Source organism: Pan paniscus, chromosome 7, assembly GCF_029289425.2.
Source record: "Pan paniscus chromosome 7, NHGRI_mPanPan1-v2.0_pri, whole genome shotgun sequence".
Taxonomy (NCBI): Eukaryota; Metazoa; Chordata; class Mammalia; order Primates; family Hominidae; genus Pan; species Pan paniscus.
In genome coordinates this window covers 22,927,850-22,946,086 of record NC_073256.2, presented here as the reverse complement: position 1 = coordinate 22,946,086, position 18,237 = coordinate 22,927,850, and the positions used below count along the sequence as shown (strand labels likewise).

The following is an 18,237-nucleotide window of genomic DNA, read 5'->3' as shown; positions in this document are numbered from 1 at the left end:
GCTGGTCTCGAACTCCTGATCTCAAGTGATCCACCTGCCTCGCCCTCACAAAACGCTGAGATTACACGTGTGAGCCACTGCAGCTGCCCTCTAGGTTTTTTTTTTTTTTTTGACCATTGCTTATTTGGTTTGACTTTCATTTTCTTCCCCATTGTGGTAGTCATTTTCTGAATGCCTGTTAGTTTGTCCATCTCTCTCCTCTGTAGTCCCTAGCGTCAGATGAACTCCTCTGCAGGTGCAATGGTGTAACACTCTCTAGTGCTGAATTTTGAGCAGGAGAAAGAGAGCAAGAGTGACCACTACCTTTGGAAACTCTGGCCTCCTGAGAATTTGGTGTCTCCTCTGCAAAGGTTGCATACCTGTTAACCCACAGGCCGGAGAGAGAGACAAGCCAGAATCATGATCTGTTGAGCTTGAGTTTAATATTTGATGAACAGAGATCACTGAGTTTTTTGATAAGAATTAGAGGGGGAAGAAATGGCCACAGAGAACAATTTCTATCTCCAGATGAGGATTCAGGAGATAATTCTGTGAACAGAACTTCCTGAGAACCGAGATGGGGGAAATCGCTGGTATTAGAAGAGTGAAAATGTCAGTAAGTATGGCTACGACTGTGCTCTTAGAGGCAAAAGAAGAAAATGAGACTGCCAGGCCTGAATAATGAGAAATCTTTGATGGAATTAGCCATGCAGAACAGACACTAAATGCATCCTCATTCTTCTCATAGTCAAAAGTTTTTGCTTAAGCTGGATGGGAAAAAGAGAATCCCATTTCACTAAGTATAAAAGAGGGGATTTTAGAGAAGGTCTCAGAAGAAAGAGATGTGGGGGTTTGGTGAAACTCACCAGAGGCTGAACCCTCTCCAGCATTACACAGGGATTGGGAGGAGCGGGGTGGCATTAGGCCAGGTGCATAGCCCAGTGCTGCTCTCTCTGGACTTGTTTGCTAGCTGAGCTCATCCATTTACATAATTTTCAGTGCCATTTCTCAGCTAATGAGTCCTGAACTTTTGTCTTGAGGCTAGACTTCTCTTTGAAACAGCAGTCTTAAACACTCAACTTCTTTCTTGTTTTTTCCACTTGTCAACTCATGAACACCTCAACCTTGTTACATCCAAAGCCAAACTCATGGCTTGGAGTGGTAGGTGATGGCTGTAATCCTAGTGCTATGGGAGGCTGAGGTGGGAGGATTACTTGAGGCCAGGAGTTTGAAGCCAGCCTGGAAAACACAGTGAGACTCCCTATCTACAAAAAAAAAAAAAAAAAAAAAAAAAAAGCTAGGCATGGTGATATGCATCTGTAGGATCTGTAGTCCTGCTACATGGCAGGCTGAGGCAGGAGGATCACTTGAGCCCAGGAGTTTGAGGCTGCAAAGAGCTATGATTGCACCAATGCACTCCAGCCTAGGTGACACATCCAAAGACCCTGTCTTAAAAAAAAACCCAAAGCCAAACTCTCTTTTTCCTCCTCCTTCTCCATGGGCTCTGTCCATGCCATCTCTGTTCTGTAAATGGCACCACCCCTGCTGAGCTGCTAAAGGTGGTCATAACTCATGTGTTGTGCTAACTCTGCTTTTGCCCTCTTCTCCAGTCAGCAAGTCCTGTGATTCTAAACTTTATCCAACTTGTCCACTCTCTGTAGCTTCACTGTCATTATCTTTGCCTAGGACACTGCTATCTCAGCTGGGCTACAGCAACCTCCTAACTGGTCTTAACTGGTATTCTGCACCTGCTCTCCATGCTCAGCAATCCATTTCCTACCTGGCAGCTTCAGTGATCTTAAGGCGTCCATTGAGTCTCATCCCTGTCTTTCCTGCCCATGGTACATAGAATAAAATCGAGACCCCGAGTCTTCTGCCTGTTCCTGCCACCTCTCCAGCCCTCTCCTATCTCCTGCCCTTGGCCTACTCTATTTCAGCCACTATGGCCTCCTTTTGTTTTCTTGGACTTTCAAACTTTTTTCCACAACATGGCCTTTGCACTTGCTGCTTCAGCCTGGAATGATATTCCTCTGCACCTCCCCAAATTAGGCCATCCTTTAGGTGTTAGCTAAAATGGTGCTTCCACAGACAGTTCTTCCCTGACCCTTTTACGAAGTGGACTTCCCTGCTCTTCTCCACCTTAACCTTATTGTTTCTTGTTGTGGGAAGTCAGGGACCCCAAATGGAGAGGGACTGGCTGGAGCCATGGCAGAGGAACATAAATGGTGAAGATTTCATGGACATTTATCAGTTCCCAAATAATACTTTTATAATTTCTTATGCCTGTCTTTAATCTCTTAATTCTGTTATGTTCATAAGCTAAGGATGTACATCACCTCAGGACCACTGTGATAATTGTGTTAACTGTACAAATTGATTGTAAAACATGTGTGTTTCAACAATATGAAATCAGTGCACCTTGAAAAAGAGAATAACAGCAATTTTTAGGGAACAAAGGAAGACAACCATAAGGTCTGACTGCCTGCAGGGTTGGGCAAAAAGAGCCATATGTTTCTTCTTGCAGAGAGTCTATAAACCGATGTGCAAGTAGGAGAGATATCACTAAATTCTTTCCCTAGCAAGGAATATTAATAGTAATACCCTGGGAAAGGAATGCATTCCTGGGGGAAGGTCTATAAATGGCCGCACTGGGAATGTCTGTCTTATGCGGTTGAGATAAGGACTGAGATACGCCCTGGTCTCCTGCAGTACCCAAAGGCTTACTAGGGTGGAGAAAAACTCCACCCTGATATATCTGTGGTCAGGCTGGTTCTCTGCTCTTGAACACTGTTTTCTGTTGCTTAAGATGTTTATCAAGACAATACATGTGTGAATGAACATAGACCCTTATCAGTGGTTCTGCTTTTGCCCTTTGCTTTGTGATCTTTGCTGGACACTTATCAGTAGTTGTGCTTTTGTCCTTTGTCCTGTTCCCTCAGAAGCATGTGATCTTTGTTAGACCCTTAGTAGTAGTTCTGCTTTTTACCCTTTGAAGCATGTGACCTTTGTACCTACTCCCTGTTCTTACACCCCCTTCCCTTTTGAAGCCCTTAATAAAAACTTGCTCATCTGAGACTCAGGGGGAATCACGGTCCTACTGATGTGTAATGTCACCCGCAGCAGCCCAGCTGTAAAATTCCTCTCTTTGTAGTGTCTCTCTTTATTTCTCAGCTGGCTGACACTTATGGAAAATAGAAAGAACCTACATTGAAATATTGAGGGCAGGTTCCACCTATACTTCTTTCATGGATTTACTTATTTTTTATTTGTCCCCCTCTGTATCCTAGAAACTCCTGGAGGGCAGAGGCAGGCCTGCCATCTTCATCATTGCATTACCACCACCCAACACTATCGGGGGACCTGCCCTGATAATCAGGTAGGTTCTTTTCTATTTTCCTAAGCGTCGACTGGCTTGAGAAATAAAAGGACAGAGTACAAAAGAGAGAAATTTTAAATCTGGGCATCCGGGGGAGACATCACACATTGGTAGGATCTGTGATGCCCCACAAGCCACAAAAACCAGCAAGTTTTTATTAGGGAGTTTCAAAAGGGGAGGTAGTATACGAATAGGTGTGGGTGACAGACATCAAGTACTTAACAGGGTAATAGAATATCCAAGGCAAGTGGAGACAGGGTGAGATCACAGGACCACAGGATGGAAGTGAAATTAAAATTGCTAATGAAGTTTTGGCACCATTGTCATTGATAACATCTTATCAGGAGATAGGGTTTTGAGATCAACCCGTCTGACCAAAGTTTATTAGGCGGGAATTTTCTCTTCCTAATAAGCCTGGGAGTGCTATGGGAGACTGGAGTTTCTTTCACCTCTGCAATCTCGACCATAAGAGACAGGTACGCCCCGGGGGCCAGTTCAGAGACCTACCCCTAGGTGCGCATTCTCTTTCTCAGGGACCTTCCACGCTGAGAAAAGGAATTCAGTGATATTTCTCCCATTTGCTTTTGAAAGAAGAGAAATATGGTTCTGTTCTGCCCGGCTCACCTGCGGTCAGAGTTTAAGGTTGTGTCTCTAATTTCCTGAACAATTGCTGTTATCCTGTTCTTTTTTCAGGGTGCCCACATTTCATATTGCTCAAACACACATGTTGTACAATTTGTATAGTTAACGCAATTATTACAGGTCCTGAGACGATATACATCCTTCTCGACTGACAGGATTAAGAGATTAAAGTAATGACAGGCATAGGAAATCACAAGGGTATTGATTGGGGAAGTGATGTATCCATGAAATCTTCACAATTTATGTTTAGAGATTGCAGTAAAGACAGGCATAAGAAATTACAAAAGTATTAATTTGGGGAACCAATAAATGTCCATAAAATCTTCATAATCCACGTTCTTCTGTCATGGCTTCAGCCAGTCCCTCCGTTTGGGGTTCTGACTTCCCGCAACCTCTCTTCCTCTCTTTTTATATAAATGTGCCATGGCGATGAAGGCTTGTTCATTCTCTCGATTTTGATACAGGATTATTTGACTGGTACGGCACACTGAAAGCCTGCCGATTAAGCAGAGAAACATAATTCCAAAATTTACTACAGTGGAGCCCCCAATAGACTTAATTCAAGTTGTGGGGTTTAATCCATAAAGCTTTTCTGCCACCTGATCTAACGCCTGAGCTCCAGGCACGATGGATAAGTGAGCTTGGGAGGCTTCAAAAATTTGTTTTTTTAATTTAGTTGTTTTCAATGTTAAACTATCTTTTCTACCTAGAAGGTGTCCTTTGACCATTTCCCATGAATGATCAGTCTCGTTATAGGAATAGGGGTGATGCAGAAATCCACAGTATTCCAATCGCACTGCATTTGCATGCGATGTTCTAGACTCACTACCCGATCTCCAAGCCAAATAACAGACTGTCTTAAATCATTAATTTGATTTGCCAATTTTTGATCGATGCCTTGTTGAGAATTCCACATTTGGGTGGAATTGGCTTGCCAATCATTAACAAAATGAGCCGTTTGAATAGACTGGTCTAATGCCATTCCGGCAGTGGTGGCCATTGCAGTGACTGTAATTAGGCCCATGATAACAGCGACTAAAGTGAAAACAAATATCTTAGGTCCTTTTAGAATTCATTGTACCACTTCATTAATTAAATGTATTGAGGGGGAGGATTCCCAAGGTCTAGGTAAAATTATCAGAATCCAGATTCCTTCTCGAGCTCGAACCAACATTGCACTTTTCCTCGAGTCAAAATGGGAGTTAATACAAGTGTATAGATGACAATTGACGCATTGGACAGTTTGATTATTCATCCAAATTTTGATATTTCCTACCAATAGCATGTAAGGAGGCTTAACACAACTCTGTATGGGAACAGTCAGGTTGGAGGTAAGTAAAGCAGAATGTCTGGGTCTACGTTGATACTGAGAGAGTGGGACGGTAGTGGGAAAAACAGTCAAAATAGTTTTTCCTTCCCATACTCGCAGTCCAGACACGGCAATAGCCAATTTCCAAAGTTCTGGGTGTTCTGGGCTCAGAATAGGGAGTATCATAGGAGGCCTGGTGGGGGGGGTAATGCCTTTATCTTCCCATTTTAAGGGAAAGAATGAGCTGATCCTGGTATGCAAAGTAGAATGATGATTCTCTTTCTCCTGATAAGAAATAAAATAAGTAGCCTCCAGGCATTCCCTTCCACAGGGGAGCAATTGTTTTTTAAATAGCCCTTTGGTGCCCAGTCTATTACTAAACCATATAAGTCATTTTTTAATATTACTGCATGTGAGTTAACACAGTCTTCCCAAATTAAAGTTTTAGATGGGCCCTCAAAATGTTTAGGGCATGGTTTTCCTGCAGGTTTATATTGAAAGTATGGGGTACCTCCCATTACTCCTCCTTTCATTTGTTGTAAAGGAGAAAGGGAGAGGCCACAGACCAAATGTCCCATTTTATCTGTAGCTGATGTTTCTGAAAGATAAGCAGCCCAGAACTGAGTTTCTAGATGGATGCAACCAGGTGCATGTCCGAGGCACAGAGGGGGGTATTTATAACCCATGGTAACATTAAATGCAGTGCCTTCTTCTCCTGGTTGAGCAGGGCAAGGGTCGTCTATGGCTCCAGGCATCCACACACTATCGTTAGTGTAGATTTCTGCGGGAGCATCTATCCAGGTGAGAGGGCGAATAAGTGGAGGAAAAGGCACCTAAGCCCAAGAAGAATAATTGTGTGTAGCAGGTAAATCAGTGTGAGAGGAAACTCGTGAGACAGAAAGTATTAGGAGGAGAATCATTAAATAAAACCGAGTGTAAGCGAGATGGAGTGCTGAAGGAGAAAGAGAAGAACAGAGGGATGTTATTTTCAGGCTAATAGAAATGGTGAGATATTTAGGTTTGTAAGGAGAAAAAGAAAGGTAATCAGGAGAAGTGTGATTAGTTAGATGGGTCTCCACTGTCATCAGGGAGGATTGATTTACACCCATTGTGATTTGGTGTGCCTGTTTCTGAGGAGTCGGCACAGATCTCACCACATCTGAAGGCAGTCTCTGACACAGACGTCTCTTCACTGTGGTTTTGATTGTCAGTATTCACAAGAAGCTTGAGTCTTCTGGTGGGTACCCAGACAGGGGATTGATGATCTCCTGGTGAAACACAAGCATATCCTCTTCCCCACGTTAAGTAGAATAAGAGACAATATTTAAAGGTTTGGGGAAGTCCTGTAAGGCAGTAATCACAGCAATTAACTCCGCCTTTTGAACAGAAGTATAAGAGGTAGAAAGAAGTTTGTCTGCAGGACCTATATAGCCAGCATTGCCATTACCAGAGCCATCAGTGAATACTGTAACGGCCTCAGGAATGGGTTGATTTTTGGTTAATGGAGGAACCACCCAAGACGTTGTTTTTATAAAATCAAACAATTTGTTTTTTTGGATAATGATTGTCAATAACACCAATAAAATCAGCCAAGTGAATTTGCCACAGTACAGAATGTTGAAAGGTAGCTTGAACTTCGAGCTGATTTAAAGGAACTACAATTACACTTGGATCAAATCCAGAAATTTGAAGTATTCTGCAGTGAACCTGTCCAATTAATATGGCTATTTGGTCTAGATAAAGTTTTTGACACAGAATGAGGAAGAAAACACCATTCCACTAAATCATTATGTTGAACTATTAGTCCAGTAGGAGAGTGTAATGAAGCAAAAACCAGAAGCTGAAAAGGCTGAAATGTCTGTACTCTAGATAACTGGGCAGTCTGGATTGTTTCCTCTACAAATTCCAGATCCAGTACATAGGTCGGAATGCCTAAAGTAGGTCTTAAATAATTAATGTTACCCAAAAGTTTTTGGAAGTCATTTAAAATTTTTAAAGAATCTCTCCTAATTTGAATTTTTTGAGGTTGAATACATTGTTTATCGACCACCATTCCTAAATATTGAACAGGAGTGGTCTGTTGAATTTTATCCTGAGTAATGTATAACCCAGCCTCTGTAACACAGCGGCTCAAAATTTGGTAACAGTCAATTAATTTTTTATCAGTGGGGGCAGAAATTAAAATATCATCAATATAATGAAGAATAGAGGCCTCGGGAAATCGGGCTCAAACTGGTGAAAGCACTTGTCCAACATAAAGCTGGCAGATTGTAGGGCTATTTAGCATTCCCTGAGGAAGTACTTTCCATTGATAATGAGCTACAGGCTCCTGATTACTGATAGATGGTACAGTAAAAGCAAATTTTTCACAATCCGATTTATATAAAGCTATATGAAAAAAAAACTCTTTAAGATCAATAAGTATGAGAGGCCAATCTTTAGGTATTAAAGCAGGGGCAGGCATGCCGGGTTGGATGGCCCCCATAGGTTTAATTACAGCATTAATGGCCCTTAAATCGGTTACCTTCCGCCATTTGCCTGATTTCTTTTTTACTAGAAACACAGGAGAATTCCAAGGGGAAAGAGAAGGTTCCACATTTCCAAGTTGTAACTGCTCAGAAACCAATTGATTTAAAGCCTCCAGTTTTTCTTTAGAAAGCGGCCACTGCTGAATCCCAGGGCCACTTGTCTTATCTCCTTTGTTTAAAAGGATATTAGGTAGTAAAAGCAATTGAGCTTGTTGAACAGTAGTAAAAGAAACAGGAGCTTGGGCTGGGGAGTGTAATTTATCCCAAGCTCTCATACACACTTTTGTTACTTGTTCTGTGGTAAGAGTATCAAAGTTTAATTGGGCATAAGCATCAGAGAAACTATCGGAGCCTGTGAGCTGAACCTGAGTAATTAGAATGTCATTACTCCGATTTAGCTGAGCCTGTAAACAGGCCTCCTCTGACCACCAGGCTGAGATGGACTTAGAACAGCTTTTTGCCAAAATATCACAGTCTGAAGGAAGCAAAACGACCTCAGTATAAAAAGTGTGCAATACCATTTGAACATAAGGAAACGTAGGACCATACTGAGTACAAGCATCCTTAAATTGTTTTTAAAAAGGTAAGATTGAGCGGCGCATATCGACGCAGACTGGTTGAGGAACTGAAATGACAGGAGGGTGAGGGGCTGTAGTGGATGGGGGAGGGCCTGGAGAATGACAGGTAAATTGTAGTTTGGTCCCAGAGCCATTATTTGATGCTGGAGGTTTGAAGAGAGAAGAATTAGCATATTTATGGTACCGGGCTTTGTGAGTCACAGCCGCAGGAGTTTGAAGTACTGGCTTTTCGTGAGAAGAAGTAAGAAAAGTAGGGGGAAACTTTAAGCCAAAGTTACCAGTTAGAAATCAAATTTTCAGAATCGTTAGGGTGGGGAGGAGTAGCTGAAGGGAGAGTCTGAACGAAGGCCATGTGGGAGAGGAAGGTTGAGAAAAAGGCAGAGAAACTGAGGAAAAGGCAGAAAACTGCGGCAACTGCAGGGATTCACGAGATTGGCAAGCCACGAAGATGGCACGCACCAAGCACCCCAAACAGTGATGGGAACATAATACCCGGCCGAGACCAGTTTTCGGAATGCTTTACGGACACAATCACACAATTTTATACACACCGTTCCTTTTTCAGGAAACCAAGAACAGTATTTTTCTACTGCCTTGAATAGAGTGATCATATTTTTCATGGTTACCGGTTTTAACAGGAGTTTGTTAGATTACACATGACCTATAGTTAACCCAGACCTTACACAGATTACTCACCACTCGTCGGGGAGTTGAACACGCTTATCTGTGGACCAAGCCGATTGACGTTACACCGCACCTACCAAAGCGAATCCGGTTCCCTCATGCACTTAGGAAAAAAGAAAGACCACGTGGGCGCCAGATATCGGGGGACCTGCCCCGATAATCACGTAAGTTCTTTTCTATTTTCTTAAGCGTCGACTGGCTTGAGAAATAAAAGGACAGAGTACAAAAGAGAGAAATTTTAAAGCTGGGCATCTGGGGGAGACATCACACATTGGTAGGATCTGTGATGCCCCACAAGCCACAAAAACCAGCAAGTTTTTATTAGGGAGTTTCAAAAGGGGAGGTAGTATACGAATAGGTGTGGGTGACAGACATCAAGTACTTAACAGGGTAATAGAATATCACAAGGCAAGTGGAGACAGGGCGAGACCACAGGACCGAAGTGAAATTAAAATTGCTAATGAAGTTTTGGCACCATTGTCATTGATAACATCTTATCAGGAGACAGGGTTTTGAGATCAACCCGTCTGACCAAGGATTATTAGGCGGGAATTTTCTCTTCCTAATAAGCCTGGGAGTGCTATGGGAGACTGGAGTTTCTTTCACCTCTGCAATCTCGACCATAAGAGACAGGTACGCCCCGGGGGCCAGTTCAGAGACCTACCCCTAGGTGCGCATTCTCTTTCTCAGGGACCTTCCACGCTGAGAAAAGGAATTCAGTGATATTTCTCCCATTTGCTTTTGAAAGAAGAGAAATATGGTTCTGTTCTGCCCGGCTCACCGGCGGTCAGAGTTTAAGGTTATCTCTCTAATTCCCTGAACAATTGCTGTTATCCTGTTCTTTTTTCAGGGTGCCCACATTTCATATTGCTCAAACACACATGCTGTACAATTTATGTACTTAACGCAATTATTACAGGTCCTGAGACGATATACATCCTTCTCGACTGACAGGATTAAGAGATTAAAGTAATGACAGGCACAGGAAATCACAAGAGTATTGATTGGGGAAGTGATAAGTGTCCATGAAATCTTTACAATTTATGTTTAGACATTGCAGTAAAGACAGGCATAAGAAATTACAAAAGTATTAATTTGGGGAACTAATAAATGTCCATAAAATCTTCATAATCCACGTTCTTCTGTCATGGCTTCAGCTGGTCCCTCCGTTTGGGGTCCCTGACTTCCCGCAACACAGCACAGTGACTGGCACAAAAGAGTTGCTCAATAAATAAATCAGGATGAATAGATAAATACACGGATAGGCACTTTGAACTACAGATGAGCTTAAATACTTTGTGTTTTTCTTAGTCAAACATGTCCAATTAAGCATGTGATAAATGTTATGATGACCATACCTGTGTCTTGCCTGATGTTCTTTGCAATCACTAAATGAATTCAATTGTTCCTGTTTTGACAGTTCTATTTTCAACCTAATGATCTGTTTATTTTAACTTCTGGCTGTTGGCTTTGGGTTTGTTAGCCTGACAAAGTGGTAGATATTGGTATTTGCTCTTTTGTTTAAATGTCACAAACTTTAAAAATGCCTTTGCTTTTGGTAAGAAACCCTAGTTAGGACACCCTAGCGGTCAGGATGATTTGCGTTCTGGTGCAGTAACAGCAATCCCCAAATCTCAGTGGCCTCATGCAGTGAGGTATTTGTTTGTTTGTTTTTGAGACAGGGTCTCACTCTGTCACCCAGACTAGAGTGCAGTGGTGCAATCTCAGCTCACTGCAACCTCTGCCTCCCAAACTCAAGTGATTCTCCTGCCTCCTGAGTAGCTGGGATTACAGGCCTATGCCACCACTGTCTGGCTAATTTTTGTACTTAGTAGAGACAGGATTTCACCATGTTAGCCAGGTTGGTCTTGAACTCCTGACCTCAAATGATCCACCCGCCTTAGCCTGCCAAAGTGCTGGGATGACAGGCATGAGCCACCATGCCTGGCCACAGTGAGGCTTATTCTTGGTCACGTTGCATGTCTGGGCTGTGTTAGGGCATTGTGGGGTGGTCTGTTCATTGTGTTCACTCAGGGATCCAGGCTGACAAAAGCCCCATCTCTGCATGTGTCCTTGATCACCACTTCAGGGGAAAGGGAATGTGGTGGATCATAGAGCCTCTTAACACTTCCACCTGGAGGTGACTCAAGTTGCTGCTGCTCATGGTTCATTGGATAAAACGGATCACAGAGTCATGGGCAACTTCTCTGTGCCTGGAAGGGGAAACAAAATATGAATAGCCACATTGATTTTCCCTAGATATTACACAGAAGGCCTCATTTAAACACAGTTACTTATTTGTGTTTTGAAGCTAATTGTAGTCCATCAAACTTCACAGAAGATATGTGCACTTCCAAGCTATTATTAAGCACAATTTTTTTTCTTTTTTTTTTTTTTTTGAGACAGAGTCTCACCCTCTTGTCCAGGCTGGAGTGCAGTGGCATGATCATGGATCGCTGCAACTTCTGCCTCCTGGGTTCAAGTGATTTTCATGCGTCAGCCTCCCAAAATGCTGGGATTACAGACACCCACAACAACGCCTGGCTAAGTTTTGTATTTTTAGTAGAGATGGGGTTTCACCATGTTGGCCTGGCTGGTCTGGAACTCCTGACCTGAGGTGATCCACCTGCCTCGGCCTCCCAAAGTGCTGAGATGACAGGCGTGAGCCGCCGCGCCTGGCCTTGAGTATGATTTTTGATTTGGAAGTTCAGAGTTAGGGTTTTAGTCTGAGGACTGTATGATGGGAAGGTGAAAAGCAGAGCTTGGCTGTGAGTTTGCTGGGATTCCTGTGCTGCTTCTACAGCTCTTTGGCTGTGTGACCGTTACTTTTGGCAAGTTCCTTTACCTTTCTATGTGTTGGTTTCCTCATCAATAAAATGGAAAAACTAATCATAATCATAATAGCTATTGGTGTTGGGATAGCCCAGTGGTTGACACATAAGGACTCAAACATACTTTTTTTTTTTTTTTTTTTTTTTTTTGAGACGGAGTCTTGCTCTGTTGCCAGGCTGGAGTGCAGTGGTGCAATCTCGGCTCACTGCAACCTCTGCCTGCTGGGTTCAAGCGATTCTCCTGCCTCAGCCTCCCGAGTAGCTGGGATTACAGATGCCTGCTACCACTCCCAGTTAATTTTTGTATTTTTAGTAGAGACGGGGTTTCACCATGTTGTCCAGGACGCTCTCGATCTCTTGACCTCATGATCCGCACACCTCAGCCTCCCAAAGTGCTGGGTTTACAGGTATGAACCGCCGTGCCCAGCTCAAAAATACTATTATTAATTTTGGGGGGCAGTTATTATATTTTGTGAAAATCAGAGTTCAGTACCTTGTAACACTGAGTTGGGATCTATCCCTGAAGGAACAGGCTTCTAAAGAGGAAGGCATCGAGAGAGGGGCAAAATTTTAGTGGACGCTGTAATGACTTTAGGTATATGGACCTGGGGCAGAGTTCTAGCTGGGGCCACCAGGTAGCAAGGTGGACTTTGCTAAATTCTATCACTTTCCTGAGCCTCAGCCTCACTTGTTACAAATGGGGTTAAAGCATCCCTCTTTCATAAAGATGATTAAGTAAGAGGGAATGAAAGCAACTTCCATCAATGGTCAAAAGTATTCATTTAACTTCTTTTTTTTTTTTTTTTTTTTGAGATGGAGTCTCTCTCTGTTGCCCAGGTTGGAGTGCAGTGGCATGGTCCCGGGTCACTGCAACCTCCACCTCCTGGGTTCAAGTGATTCCCTTGCCTCAGTCTCCTGCGTAGCTGGGACTACAGGTGCGTGCCACCACGCCTGGCTAATTTTTCTATTTTTAGTAGAGACGTGGTTTTACCATGTTGGCCAGGATGGTCTCGACCTCCTGACCTTGTGATCCACCCACCTTAGCCTCCCAAAGTGTTGGAATTACAGGCATGAGCCACCATGCCTGGCCCATTTAACTTCTATATTACTTTCCTGTTGGTGGATTTCCCAGTGCAAACTGAGCAGCTTAAAACACCACCCAGTTATTATCTGTTTCCATGAGCCAAGGGTCTGGGCAGGGTTTAACTGGGTCTTCTATTCAGGGTCACAATACTGCAAACAGAGTGTCAGCTGGGGTCTCATCAGATGCTCAGTGTCCTCTTCCAAGCTGATTCAGTTTGTGGACTGAATTCAATTTCTTGCAATTGTTGAACGAAGGCCCTCAGCTCCTAGAGCTGCCACCTCCAAAGACAGTTCACAGCATGGCCATTTATGTCTCCTTGGAGGCTAAGGGTTGAATCTCTGAAACTTCACCTTTAAAAGACTCACCTGATTAGGTCTGGCCCACCTAAGATCATCCTGCTTTGGATGAACTCAAAGTCAGCTGAGCAAATGTGCTTAACAAAGCAAGCGTGACCATAATCACATTTGCAAAATTCCTTCCCCTTGGCCAAATCACAAGCTCTGCACACACTCAAGAAGAGATGATACAGGGAGCAGATATAAGGGAGTGGTTCTCTTGGGGGCTGTCCTAGAACTCTGCCCATTACAACTTCCTTTCTCGAGGAACAGCAGGCCTGGGGAGAGATGATCACGGATGAGAGCAGCCCACAGGTTGTGAGCACCAGGTGCTGGAGTAGGATGCAGGAGGCTGACAAGCAAGTATGAAAAGCCTTCTCTGGGCTGGGTGGAGTGGCTCACACCTGTAATCCCACCACTATGGGAGGCCGAGGTGGGCGGATCACGAGGTCAAGAGATCGAGACTATCCTGGCCAACCAACATGGGGAAACCCCATCTCTAATCAAAATGCAAAAATTAGCTGGGAGTGGTGGCACACGTCTCTAACAACCCAGCTCCCCAAGTGAGCAATTCCTGTCCATTTTAAGGGCTCACAACCCTAAGGGGGTCCACATGAGAGGGTCGTGATCATGAGAGAGTCGTGATCGATTGACCAAGAAGGGAGTACGTGACTGGGGGCTGCATTCAGCAAACCCCATCTCTACTAAAATAGCAAAATTCAGCAAAGTCTCAGGATAAAAATCAATGTGCAAACATCACAAGCATTCGTATACACCAATAACAAACAGAGAGCCAAATCATGAGTGAACTCCCATTCACAATTGCTTCAAAGAGAATAAAATACCTAGGAATCCAACTTTCAAGGGATGTGAAGGACCTCTTCAAGGAGAACTATAAACCACTGCTCAATGAAATAAAAGAGGATACAAACAAATGGAAGAACATTCCATGCTCATGGGTAGGAAGAATCAATATCGTGAAAATGGCCATACTGCCCAAGGTAATTTATAGTTTCAATGCCATCCCCATCAAGCTACCAATGACTTTCTTCACAGAATTGGAAAAAAACTACTTTAAAGTTCATATGGAACCAAAAAAGAGCTGGCATTACCAAGTCAATCCTAAGCCAAAAGAACAAAGCTGGAGGAATCAGGCTACCTGACTTCAAACTATACTACAAGGTACAGTAACCAAAACAGCATGGTACTGGTACCAAAACAGAGATATAGACCAATGGAACAGAACAGAGGCCTCAGAAATAATGCCGCATTATCTACAACTATCTGATCTTTGACAAACCTGGCAAAAGCAAGAAATGGGGAAAGGATTCCCTATTTAATAAATGGTGCTGGAAAAACTGGCTAGCCATATGTAGAAAGCTGAAACTGGATCTCTTCCTTACACCTTATACAAAAATCAATTCAAGATGGATTAAAGACTTAAATGTTAGACCTAAAACCATAAAAACCCTAGAAGAAAACCTAGGCAATACCATTCAGGACATAGGCATGGGCAAGGACTTCATGTCTAAAACACCAAAAGCAATGGCAACAAAAGCCAAAATTGACAAATGGGACCTAATTAAACTCAAGAGCTTCTGCACGGCAAAAGAAACTACCAGCAGAGTGAACAGGTAACCTACAGAATGGGAGAAAATTTTTGCAATCAACTCGTCTGACAAAGGGACCTATGACTTTCTTATAACCAAGAGAATATGGCAGAGGTGATGGGATGTAGTGATTATGTTAGATAGGATGTTAAGTTGTCTTGGTAGGAGGTTATCTTGCTGGCTTTGAAGTTGTGAGCTGCCATGTCATGAGTGGCCAGATGGAGAGGCCCATGTGGCAAGAAGCTGAGGACAGCAAGAACCTGGGGCCCTGATTCCAGCAGCCTGCAAGGAACTGAATGCTGCCAACAACCAGATGAGACGGGAAGCAGATCAATCACCAGTCAAGCCTCCAGATGAGAACTGAGCCCTGGCTGACATTATGGTTGCAGCCTTGCACTGAACCCAGCTGAGTCACGCCTGGATTCCTGACCCACAGAAACCACGTAGTGATAACTGTGTGCTGTCTCAAGCCACAAAATTTGCAGTAATATTGTTGCACAGCAATAGATAACTAATATAAAAACTGTCCTACATCATGTACATTACTGAGTGAAATGTAGGACCTGGATTTAAGCTCTGATTTCAGAGTTGTGGTCTCAGTCTCCCCAGGGAGACCTGTCCTGGGAGACAGTTATGCCAGGCTGTGATGCTGTGATGATTGTTCTCTTCCTACCCAGAAGCTTTCAATAGGCATGTCAAGCATGTGACCCCAGCTACATATACCAAATGTATTTCTGACAAATGCCAGGACATCGTGAGCTTTCTTGTTTTACTGAGAGCTCCATAAAGGAAGGATCATCTCTGTCTCTCTTTTTTTTTTTTTTTTTAAGAGTCTCACTCTCACCCAGGCTGGAGTGTAGTGGTGCGATCTCGGCTCACTGCAGTCTCTGCCTCCTGGGCTCAAGGGATTCTCCAGCCTCAGCCTCCTGAGTAGGTGGGATCAAAGGTGTGCATCACCGCACCCAGCTAATTTCATATTTTTGGTAGAGACGGGGTTTACTCATGTTGGCCAGGCAGATCTTGAACTCCTGGCCTCAAGCGATTCACCTACCTCGGCCTACCAAAGTGCTGGGATTACAGGCATGAGCCAATGCACCTGGCCTGTCTTTTTTATGTTATGTCCATGTGAAACAGCCCAGTTGTCAGCACACAAAGGGGTCCAAATGTGAAAGGAAAGGGCAAACACAGGGGAAACCTAGGGGTGTTCAGAGATAGTTCCCAGGTCATTGCCTGTTTCAATATGTACAGTCCTGGGCCCCACGCACATGATTCTGTCTTGGCAGGTCAGAGTTAGAGATGGGGAGCTACCTGGTTACGAGGGATCACAGTGCATTTTGAGGCAGCTGGTTGTTAAGACTGAATTGTAAAAATTACAACCCAAAGATGTGAAGGGAAACAGAAAGACATTGGCAGGCTAGAAAACAACACAAGTAAAACATGAACAAGTTCATTCCTGAAGGAGATTCTCAATGACAGCTGCACATCAGAATCACCTGGGGAGATTTTAAAACCCCAGTGCCCGGGCTCTGCAGCCCATATCAATTATTACAGAATCTCTTGGGGATGAAACATGGGCATCAGTATTTTTGGTTTGTGTGTGTGTGTGTGTGTTTGAGACGGAATCTTGTTCTGTCACCCAGGCTGAAGTGCAGTGGTGCGATCTCAGCTCACTGCTACCTCTGCCTCCCGGGTTCAACCCATTTTCCTACCTCAGCCTCCCAAGTAGCTGGGATCACAGGTGTGCACCCCCAAGCCTGGCTAATTTTTGTTTTTTTAATAGAGATAGGGTTTCACCATGCTGCCCAGGCAGGTCTCGAACTCCCAGCCTCAGGTGATCTGCCCGCCTTGGCCTCACACAGTGCTGGGATTACAGGCACGAGCCATTGCTCCTAGCAGTATTTTTTTAATGAGGCAAAATTCACATAACATAAAGTCCCTGTATGAAACCATACACTTCAGTATCATTAAATACATTCACAATATTAAGCAATCATCATCTCTGTCTAGTTCCAAAACGTTTTCATTAACACCCCCCGCCCCCCAAAAAAATAACCCTGTATCCATCAAGCACTCTCCATCCTCTCCCCTTTCCCCCAGCTCCTGGCAACCACTTACCTGCTTTCTGCCTCTATAGATTTGCCTATTCTGGGCCTTTCACATAAATGGAATCATGCAATATATATAATAACCAAAAGGTAACAACAACCAAGATGGCCATTTGGTTGACGAATGAACAAACAATATGTGCTGTATCTATACAATGGAAATATTGGTGCCTACTACATGTGGATGGACCTTGGAAACATCATGCTAAGTGAGAGAGAGCCTTGGTATTGTCTCTTCTCCCCAGGAGATTCCAAGATGCAGCCAAGGTTGAGACCCCCTGACAAGCAATGGATATGATTGGGTGCAGATGAAATAAGGCAGCCAGGGGCAGGAGGGACGTCTCATTGAAGATGATTATTTGTGGATGCCTAGCAGGGATGGGGATGAGGTATGATAACAGCAACCCCAATCCCAACACTGCGTGACCGATTTTATCTTCAGCCAGCTGATATGCCTCATGGGGTTTGGACACAGGACAACTCTGCCTCCCAGGTTCAAGCAATAACACCTGCCTCAGCCTCTTAAGTAGCTGGGATTACAGGCATGTATCACCACGCCTGGCTAATTTTTGTATTTTTAGTAGAAACGAGGTCTCGTCATGTTGCCCAGGTTGGTCTCGAACTTCTGGCCTTAAATGATCCACCCACCTCAGCCTCCCATAGTACTGGGATTACAGGCATGAGCCACAGTGGCAGCCTCCAAATTGTATTTGAAGTTTGACTTTCCACCTCCAGAAAATCCAACCTTTTCCCAAGTCACAGTGGGACACCCCGGAGTTAATTTGAGAGAAATATGCTTTTAAAAACAACTCCAGGCCAGGCGCAGTGGCTCACGCGTGTAATCCTAGCACTTTGGGAAGCTGAGGCGGACGGATCACGTGGTCAGGAGATCAAGACCATCCTGGCCAACATGGTGAAACCCCGTGTCTACTAAAAATACAAAAAATTAGCCGGGCATGGTGGCACTTGCCTGAAAGCCCAGCTACTAGGGAGGCTGAGGCAGGAGAATCGCTTGAACCAGGGAGTCAGAGGTTGCAGTGAGCCGAGATCGCGCCACTGCACTCCAGCCTGGCGACAAGGAGAGATTCCGTCTCAACATAGATAAATAAAACCCTCCGATATGAACACCAAACTAGAATCATTCCACTGACTTCCCTCCGCCAATCAGGGGGAGTT

At 43.9% G+C, this 18,237-nt stretch overlaps 1 protein-coding gene across 27 annotated transcripts in view; it reads left to right on the top strand.

The window, feature by feature from the left end:
* LOC117977895 (uncharacterized) overlaps nt 1–18,237 on the top strand; it is a 196,460-nt gene that overhangs the window by 157,902 nt on the left and 20,321 nt on the right. For 15 of the 27 annotated variants that reach the window (XR_010113090.1, XR_010113091.1, XR_008623077.2 and 12 more), the window contains 2 exons: nt 3,267–3,355; nt 9,100–9,260. The exons of 1 other annotated variant lie outside the window; for it this stretch is intronic. Coding sequence is in view for 6 of the 26 variants with exons in the window: in XM_063607052.1 (XP_063463122.1) it covers nt 3,267–3,355; nt 9,051–9,083 (122 nt within the window). In the remaining 20 variants the exon portion in view is untranslated. Of the gene's footprint in view, nt 1–3,266; nt 3,356–9,050; nt 9,261–11,502; nt 16,985–18,237 lie in introns of those variants that run through there. 11 more of the 27 variants (XR_008623066.2, XR_010113087.1, XM_063607053.1 and 8 more) reach the window with 3 other exon arrangements.